Source organism: Priapulus caudatus, unplaced genomic scaffold (assembly GCF_000485595.1).
Source record: "Priapulus caudatus unplaced genomic scaffold, Priapulus_caudatus-5.0.1 Scaffold266, whole genome shotgun sequence".
NCBI classification, from domain to species: domain Eukaryota; kingdom Metazoa; phylum Priapulida; class Priapulimorpha; order Priapulimorphida; family Priapulidae; genus Priapulus; species Priapulus caudatus.
This window is the reverse complement of record NW_014577327.1, coordinates 221,543-231,762: the sequence shown is the minus strand read 5'-3', so window position 1 is coordinate 231,762 and position 10,220 is coordinate 221,543. Positions and strand designations below refer to the sequence as shown.

The 10,220-nt window shown below is 50.5% G+C and overlaps 1 protein-coding gene across 1 annotated transcript in view; it reads left to right on the top strand.

The window, feature by feature from the left end:
- Positions 1–346: 346 nt before the first annotated feature.
- LOC106808293 overlaps positions 347–10,220 on the top strand; it is a 46,015-nt gene continuing 36,141 nt past the window's right edge. The window contains exon 1 of the mRNA XM_014810948.1: positions 347–1,289. Coding sequence (XP_014666434.1) covers positions 815–1,289 — 475 coding nt within the window. The 5' untranslated portion in view covers positions 347–814. The remainder of the gene's footprint in view (positions 1,290–10,220) is intronic.

Genomic DNA, 10,220 nt, shown 5'->3' with positions numbered 1-10,220 from the left:
TTTATAACTACGTATACGATGGTTCGCACGAGAAAATAAAAACGCGAGAAACGTTAAGCCGTCTTGCTGTCGAGGCGCGAATACCACGAAGTTCATACGCCGTTTGGAATCGCCAAACATAGTAACGTACCGTCGCCTTACAGGTGGATGGGCCGCATTCCTCGTGTAGGTGTTGTAACTCGCCTGACGTCATCAGGCCGACATTCCTTGCGTGTGTGCGCGCTCGGCAGCCGCCTCCGGATACCGCAAGACGGCGCTGGCGTCGGACGCGGGCGCGGCGAGAGAGTAAGTCGGCGCTGTACGATTGGATCTCGGTCATTCGAGTGAGACGCGGTGAGCGTGAGCATGTGCGTGCATGAATAGCGAACGACCCGCGCGCGTATGTATGTATGTGTGTGTGTGTGTGCGAGCGAGTGAGCGATCGTGACTGTATTCATCTATGCCCGTATCCGTGGTGTAGTCAGGTGACGGTGTAAGACAACAAAAAACATCAAACGGTGGCTGATCAAAGAGAACGCGTTACGAACACCATCGTCGTCATCATCATCATCGGGAAACCTGGAGTGTGGCACGTGTCGTGCCGTCCAGCGGACGCAGCAGCGTCAACGTTACGGTCGCCGCCACTGACAGCGCAGCGTCAACGTTACGGTCGCCGCCACTGACAGCGCAGCGTCAACGTTGCGGTCGCCGCCACTGACAGCGCAGTGTCAACGTTACGGACGCCGCCACTGACAGCGCAGCGTCATCGTTGCGGTCGCCGCCACTGACAGCGCAGCGTCATCGTTGCCGTCGCCACCACTGACAGCTAGGTGCGATGTCGACGTGTCAGGACGTGCCGCTCGGCGCCGCCGTGAAATGGTCGGAGGAGAGCATTTACTTGAAGGATTTCGTTCGTGTCTACCAGCTGCCGCAGTTGGCTCGCGTCAGCAAGGGTCAGTACTCCTGCATCGGCGTGCCAGGCATCATCACCGACGTCAATCTTGCGCAGAACATCTTCCTGCATTCGTCGTACAAGATGGTGAAGGTGCTCGCGCAGTGCATCAAGATCAAGGACTCGTCGCGCAAGTCGCACGTGTCCGTCGTCGGGCCGAAGGTGTCCATACCGGCCTCGTACAAGGGTTGGTTCGAGGTGCTGTCCGAGGAGGGCAAGGCCGTGCGGCCGTTGGAGAGCGTCGTTGAACTCGTCGCGAAGAGCCCGGACTCTTTTCTCGTGCGCGACAGTGTGAAGGTGTTTCTCGGGAATCCCGAGGGCGAGATGACGCCGGATCGCAGCCGAATCGTCCAATCAGGTCAGTACGAAATAATTCGGACATTCAATGCACGCGTTGTTGTGTTATTCTTCGGTATATGCAAGTGAATATGTGTTAGGTATGTGTGACGCTGACTGCGTGCGGGTGCGTGTGCGTGGGCGTGTGCGTGCGTGCACAACACCGTCGTGCGTTGCTGCTTGTGTGCGTGTGGTTATGTTTGTGGTGGTGTTGTGCAGTGCCCGCGTGTGTGTGTGTGTGTGTGTAGATGTGTGTGTGTGTTGTGGTGTGCGTCGGTGCGCTGTGTGCGTGTGCAGCGTGCGGTGTGCGTGAGTTGATGTGGTGTGCTGTGTTGTGTGTGCGCTGTGCATGTCTGTGTGTGTCCGTTTGCGGGGTTGTGTTTGCATGTGTGTGCAGGTGCTGCATATGTTTGATATCTACTCATAGCTACTTATATATCTCTATATTACTTTAACAACCATATGGCATATATGCGTCCCTCCCGCACCTTACGTTCCGTTTTTCTACGATTGCATCTTCGTACACTACTATTGTCACAAAATATTCATTGTGAGAATACGTTGTGCTTGGGCGATCGAAGAAACGCGGACTAAATGGTCTTTCATTGTTCTGCTCGCGACAGCAATTGTGTGTCACCTAAGCCGTGCTCGTGGCGAGAACGAAAGAGGAGAGCGAGCGAGGCGGAGAGAGGGAGAGAGAGAGAGAGAGCAGCGTTTACGCCGGACCGAGGCAAAATTTTCGTTCGCAAAAGTGAATGATGTGCGGCTGATGGCCGGCGGGCCTGCGGACACTGTACCGTCGCTCGACGACGCACACATGCTGTACACAAATTGCAGTGTACCTCGCGGCATTTGTTCCGTTCTTCTGGTCACTACTAGCTCTTTCACGCAAGCACCACGGGTACTAATCGTCATTGTGCTACGTTGCGTACAGTCGCAGCGTTTTAGCGGGTGTTTACCGCGCTCGCAATATTACGAAATAGCTAAGTGTATTAGGTAGATATCATATTACAGGTAGATCAATCTATTACAGGCTAGATCAATCTATTTACAGGTAGCATGAATCTATTAAGGTATTATGATCTATTTAAGGTATATGATCTATTACATGTTTATGAATCTGTTACACGTTAGATGAATTATTTACAGCCGTAGATCAATGATTACAGGTAGATGATATCTATTAGGCAGGTTATGATCTGGTGTAGGGAGGGGATGAATCTTTTACAGGTAGATGGAATCTAATTACAGATCGTAATCGTTACAGCATAGTGAAATATATTACAGGTAGATGATCTATTACAGATTCGATAATCTGTTACAGATCGGATAAATCTAGGACGTTGGTGGGGAACTAGAACATATGGTACAGGTAGATAATCTTACTACAGGTAGATAAATCTCGTGTAGGTAGATCAAAATTTATACATGTAGGTCGATCTACGCAGATAGATCGTAGATAGATAGTTTCAAGTAGAATAATTCTACTATAGGTATTGATTATTGTATGTTGATTAATTGATACAGGTTGGTCATCACTTCAGCTATGCGTCGATACAAACAGGTAGCTCGATATAAAAATAAGAAAGTTAATTTAGTACAGGTTACGTATGATCATTCTTTATTGGTAGATAATATACTGTAGGTTATAATCTGGTACAGGTAGATAATATTGCTATAGGTTGATCATCTAAGGGGTAGGTCCATCTACGAACGCAGAAGTGGGCGGCTATCTGAGTACAGGTAAATCATATACTTAGGTAGATTCGCATCTATATAGTAGATCAAATTGGTACCAAAGTTCCCTACCCCTGGTACAGGTAGTCCAGTACTTGATGAATTGAAATCGCGCCGAAATTAAAGCATTGGTGCTATGAACCGACAGAGATAATCTAGACGCTGAGTTTGTGCGGATTTTTAGACTCTATTGTCTCGCGTACTTTACGTAAGAAGCCCGATATTATTGAGATGTTATTACGTTCACAGACATTTTATTAGCGCAATACCAGAACCAACACCGCGCGCGTGACGCACACTACATGCGCGCCCCACCACATACGCACATACACACATGACTTGCCATCTCTCTCTCACGCGCGACGTGCACAAACATATATAGTAATATCATCGGATAATATGTATATATAATATTATATATATATATATATATATATATCATAATTATACTAGTATAAGTACATATACAACGCGCGCAAATTGATTGTTGAAAGGAATTACGGACATGACGTCACCCGTTGTGTAGCGCGGAGGTGTGGGATTTATCCGTAGCGCGTCGCCCGAACAAAAGGGACTGGATGACCAACGGCTTTATATGGCTCCCGACGCCTTTGTCCTGGTCCCACTGCGGACAGATCTTTGACGGCCTTTCCCAGCGCTCTTACGCACGATAATAGTCAAGCGCCATAACCTTCTAACAGGTTTTCCCCGAGCTGTTGTACGCTCGCTAAAGCCAACACCACGCCGAGGAGAACGAAAACGTTTAGAGATGGGTAGGTAAGAGTGAGAACAGAGTAGAACATACTAGATAAGGGCAGGTAGGCAGGTAGGTAAGCTAGGTAGGTAAGTAGGGGGTAGCAGGTAGGCAGGTAGGTAGGTAGGTAGGTCAGCAGGCAGGCAGTCAATAGGCTTAGTGCTAAATAATAGATATATAGATAGATAGATAGATAGATTGATAGATAGATTAGATAGTAGATAGATAGATTAGATAGATAGAAGATTAGATGAATAGATATAGATAGATAGATAGATTAGATAGTATAGATAAGATAGATGATAGATAGATAGGATGAATGCGATAATTGGATGGATGGATGAATGTATGTATGTATGTATGTATGGATAGAATGAATGGATTGATGGCGATGTGGATGGTACTGGACGGACAGTACGGACCGATCGATCGATCGAGCAAACGGAGAAAACGAAGAACGACGTCGTGCGAAAGAGGGAGAGGGAGTCTTTAGAGACTGATAAACAATCTGGCAGATTGAAGAGATCTTGTGCTCCTAAATTCTGTGTCTCGGGGTATATTTTAGTTCGCGGTGCCTGCAGACGGAAACGGGGCGGTGGCAGTGTGACAGGACATAACAAACTCAAGGAATGAGACACCAATCGCTGCGGCAACATTGTTGCTACCGGCGACTCGTCACGTATCGTCGCTTACGACGCGCTAATCGTGCAGTAAGTAGGCTAAGTAGTGCTTGTTGAGTACGGTAGTGATCTAATGACCGTACATGCTGTTGTGGTGTGACCGCGTGGCAATGGCGTGCAATGCAACAGATGCGGCCGCAAAGCCGTCGTTGCGTGGTGTATGGTGTATGGCGCGTGCGTTGCGTAGCCCCCGCGTGCGTGCGTGCGTGTGCGCGCACGCTCAGCAACGTCCAGGCAAACGCGGGCTGCGTGGTAATAATAGCTGAAGCGAATCACCAACGTTCGTCATGGAGTTCATAGGTAGTTGTCCGTCAGACTCTACTTTACTCCTATTATTACTATTATATCTTATTATCTACGCTGCTCCTACGTTACAAAATATTCTGGAGTTGCATGGAGGTCGTCCGTACTACGAGTCACGGTGAACGCATAATATGCGTATATTATATATGATATATATGATATATTATATGAACGATCATCACCGAACGCGGAACGTGTGCGAACAGGTGGCAGGGAATGCATCACCACGGAGTAGGCGCGGCCATATATTACACTGGTATTTTCCGTCAGAGGAAAGAAGAAAAAGAAGAAGAAGAAGAAGAAGAAGAAGAAAAAGCTGAAAGAGAGAGAGAGAGAGGGGGAGGGGAGAGGAGAGGAGGAAGGGGTTTGGGGATAGGAGAGAATAGGGGAGAGCGTGAGGGTGTGGGTTCTACAGGCGGTGATCGCGGGGATGTGTTGGACAGGCGGTGAGGGTCAGAGTGTGGGTGCTAATCAACCGCGGTTGTGGGTGGATAGACAGCGGTGACGGTGTTTGGGCGAGCATGAGAGCGGGTTAAAAAAAAAAGGTGAAATTAGGTAGAAAATAGTAAAGGTGATGATGTGACGGCGAGAGTGTAGAGTGGCAGGCGGTAAAGGTAAACGTATATGTATGCAGGCGTAACGATGGGAGTGTAAATTGACAGTGCGTGCAGCTGAGGCTATGTATGTGCGAGTGACGGTGTCAGTGTAGATTGAAGTGCGATTTGATTCGCGGTTGAGAATACGAGAGTGAATTGACGGGGGTTGAGTGTGAAGGTGGCTGCCCAGGGAATAACCTTATACCGTCCGCGGTCTAGACAACTGAACACAATTCCTCCTCCTGGCGGTCAATCCTCCTATCTTTCTCTCTCCCATTCTGCCACCGCTTCAGAGAGGCCCTTGCCCTTCCTTCGGCGCGCAGTCCTCGACTCGGCTAACGTGCTTATGGGGTAGATGTGTGTGTCGCCTGGCTAGCATCGGATATGTCCACATTTTCTATTATGGTGGGTCATTCGGCCGCACTGACCCATAAACCCCTGGGGGGTAGCAGTCATGGGAGAAGCAGAGGGGGTACGAACACGCACGGTGGCTGTGGGAGCAAGGTTGGACAACTGTATCAAAACCTGTACCTGTGTGTATGTGCACCTGCACGAACCTACCGCAGGTACGCGTGAGTGAACGCGAGCGTGCACGTGTGGTTGTGTGTGTGTGTGTGTGTGTGTGTGTGTGTGTGTGTGTGTGTGTGTGTGTTGTGTGTGTTGTGTGCGTGGCGTGTGGCGTGTGCGTAGTGTGCCGCGTGCGGCTGTGTCGTGGGTGCGCGTGTGCGCGTGTTGCGTAGTGCGTGTGTGTGTGTGTGTCGTGTGCGCGCGCGTGCGCGTGTGGCGGCCTGTGCAGTGGCGCGGCGCAGCCGGGCGCGTGCGTGTGTATGTGTGTGTGTTGTGTGTGTGTGTGTGTGTGTGTGTGTGCGCGGCAGTGCGCCGTGTGCGTGTCGCTGTGTGTGTGGGGTGGGCATGCGTGCGATGCGTACGGCATACGGCGTGGAGAGTACGCCTGTAGGTGAGTGTAGGCAGCACATCAGCGGGCGATATCGGACAGCGCGTATTATATTCCCGCCAGCCTGTCGTGCTTGTCCGCGCGCTAACTCCGTCAACATTGCATAACAATCACAAGTAATGGGGACGCAAGCGAACAAACGGGACTGGGGGAATTGTTAGGCTGACAGGCCGTAGTTCAGCGTGCTTGTATTTGCGCAATAGGAGTTCAATTGTAGATGCATGAGGAAAGCCCCAACTCACCTCTTTCAAAATTATATTTCATTAGATTTCAGTTAACAAATAACAAATCCGCCCGGCAAAATAAATTGTACACGCGGGCGCACTCTCAATAGGCGGAGGAAATGCGCGTCGGAATCTCATATTTGCCGCTGAATTTAGATGTCTCTTGTAGATACGAACCGGATAAATTTACATTCGAGCTTTCCCCCAACAGCTTCATAAATAATGATGACACTGTAAATAAGAAATGACCTAGAACCAAGTCGCTAATGGCAAAATAAAGCCGCAATTGTTCCACTTCGCGTTTACACAACGATGTCACCCGCGCAAACAGCGGCGCTCATCTATGCACGGTGTGTGTGTGTGTGTGAGCAAACACGCATGCGTGCACCGCGCGTAGATGGTAGAAGTCTCATCGCTGGTCTCTCGCACAGACAGACACGCACATCACCAGATTACCAGCTGTCAATATAGATCTGCTAAGTGTCCTCGTACTGTATTAACTATGCCGTATCGGTGGTGACCCATTGTACGCGTATTCGGCACAATCAACACAACACCAAGCACAGTGGAATCAGCACGACGCCAGCAGGCCACGCGCGCACGCATACAGCATCGAATGCACGGCCACAGCACGCAGCACACAACACATCGCACACAGCAGCAAACATGACGCAGGCGCACACAACGCACGGACGCACGGTACGCACACACAGGCGCAGCTCACGACACACAGGCAAACATACGCGACACATCGCGCGACACAAACTATACGAACGAACACAAGCACACGCACATACACACATCGCACACACGGCACACACACGCACACAGCCAGCGCAGCACACGAACGCACAACAACGCAGCACACGGAACGCACACACGACTGCACTACAGCACACGTCGAACGAGCACTACAAACATAGACGCACGCACACAACGCACGACACGAGCACGTCAAACAACGGCGGGCGCAACGCGCGACAACACAAAACAAGGCGCACATCACAAACATACTTGCACACAACAACAAACCATACGCAGCGCACACAAGCACGGCACACATCACACGCCACACACGCACACCGCACAGTCACGCAACACACGTCAGCACACGGCGCAAACGGGCACGCACGACACACAACACAGTGTCACACCAGCACACAAAAAACCACAACACACACGACCACCACACACATCACACCGCGCAGGCTCGCGACACCACACGCACACCGGACCAGCCAGCAGGCGACACACACACAACCCCAATAAAACCCAACCAGCCACACATCAGCACAGAGAGAGAGAGACTACGCACACGGCGCCTGATTACCATAACAGGAAAATTCACCGCGAGTGCTAGATATTGCTACTGCTATGTTTAGCAATCAATGCGGGTCATTACGGCTGCGGCGGTAACACGCAGGTAGCGACGCATTATAACCTGTCGGCAATAGCGACGGTGCGCTAGTAATTGCGGCGTCGGCTGCGTGCGGTGTACGTCCAGGTCGCGTTGCGGTGTGCGGCTGCGCTTACCCGTGTTCGGCCGCGGTGTCGGCGCGCGTGTCGGTTCGCGGCGTCGGTTGCGGTGTCAGGCTGGGTGTCGGCTGGCGGCGATCGTGTCAGCTAACTTTTAAGATTCGCTGCGGTGGTGTGCGGCGGCGGCGTCGGGTGTCAGTACTTTAAATTCCTGCCTTGTGGTGTCGGCTGCGGTTGTCCGGCTGCGACGTCGGCGTGGGTGTGGTCGCTGCGGTGTCGGCTGCTGTGTCGGCTCTGCGTGTCGGCTGCCGGTGTCGGTGCGGCGGTCGGTGCTGTGTCGCTGCGGTGTCCGGTCTGCGGTCGCGTGTACAGTTACTTTAGATCCCGCGCTGTAGTGTAAAGCTGCCTTATGCGAGAACGCCCGGGGGATGAGTTTAGGGTGAGGTTTAGAACTTAGAGCAGCGAGATTTATTGTTACAGTAATGCGTCGCTAGTGATTGGGTGATGATGATTGGTGCATGAGTGATAATGATCGATGATGGTTGGTGAGGATGGTAATGGTGATGAATGGTGGTGATAATGGTGATAGTGTGGTATGTTGATTGTGATGATACGGTGGTGGTGATGGTTGATGATGATGCAAGATGATGATTGATAATGATGATGAAGTAGTAGAAGTAGTAGAAAAAATATGGAACAAGGCGGAACAACGGAAGAAGAAGAAGAGAGAGAAGAAGATGAATGGATTACGATTGATGACATTATTTACTATACAACCAAACTTGCTGCTGCTAATAATGAATAATAATGAATATAATAAATAATAATATAATATAATGAATAATAAAATTAATAAAAGAGAACATCCGTTCCGGAAAGACATTTTCGGGTAGGGCAAGAATTACAGTTTTTTGAGCTAACGCGGATATGAACGGCGTCGCGGACGACCCGACCATCCCCGCGGTTGTGCGAACGACAATTTTTGAGCAGTCTATCGAGCGGAAAATAATTCATGCCCGAAGCCCTTCTCTTGTGCTGCGAAGATTTCCGCGTGCTTCGACGCTGCAGTTACGTCGCCTTTGTGTTGTTGACGTGTACATACCCGTGATGACAGCAGCGACCAACATTATCACATGCAGGCACGGGAGCATGCATCGTGGCAATGACCAACATTAATCGGCCGAGGATATTGTGAGCTCATGGTGGCAGCGCGAGCGCTCCGTACGCAGCAGACGAACGCGTGAATAGAGAAGAAGCGCAAAGCGTGAGCACGCGACGGCGGCGCAGGACGAAATACAAATGTGTCGAATGGCGCGTGATATAACACACGTGTGATGGAATTGTTGACAGAGAGCGTGGTGCGCGGCTGCGGTTTTTTTTTAATACGGACGACTGTTGGCGCATATAGGATATTATCGTGTGTCTACTCAGCGCCTATCAGGCTGCCTTGAACACAAATTACACAGCGCGCCCCCGACCCACAACGGCGTTGAGGAGCCGCGTCTCCGGATATAGTCACAGCGTGTGTGTGTGTGTGTGTGTGTGTGTGTGTGTGTGTGCGCGTGCGCTGGCGCGTGTGGCGTGGCGTGTGCGTGCTTGTATGTTGGGGTGTGTGTGTGAGTGTGTGTGCTAGTTGTGTGTGTGTGTGTGTGTGTGTGTGTGTGTGCTGTGTGTGTGTTGTGTGTTGTGTGTGTGTGTGTGAATGAAGATGCAATAAGGTGGGAAAAACGGCAGCCGTTATATGTAGACGACCAGCTGTCCGTCACAGATAGGCAGGTATAAGAATTAGGAGAGAGGACAGACAGAGTAAGCCATCAAGCTGCTGTTGTGCACCCTGCCCCGCCCCACTCCCGCGCATCAAAGCTGTGTAGAGCGATGTAGTGTCTATAGGCGATGCGATTATCGTATATTAACGCGGTGAGCGTCACCATGCTGCGGAAGTTTCGCACCGCCGTAGGCGTAATAATTATATATCTTTCTACAGTAAACTGGGATTTGGGAAAATGCGGAGAGAGAGAGATAAGAGAGAAAGAGAGAGAGAAGAGAGAGAGAGAGGAGAGAGAGATGAGCGCGAAAGAGAGAGAGAGATGAGAGAGAGAAGAGAGAGAAAGGAGAGAAAGAGAGAGAGAGAGAAGAGGAGAGAGAGAGAGAGAGAGAGAGAGAGAGAGAGAGCAGAGAGAGAGAGAGCCAGTGGCAGAGTACAACATCTGCTGCTTCTTTCCTGCACA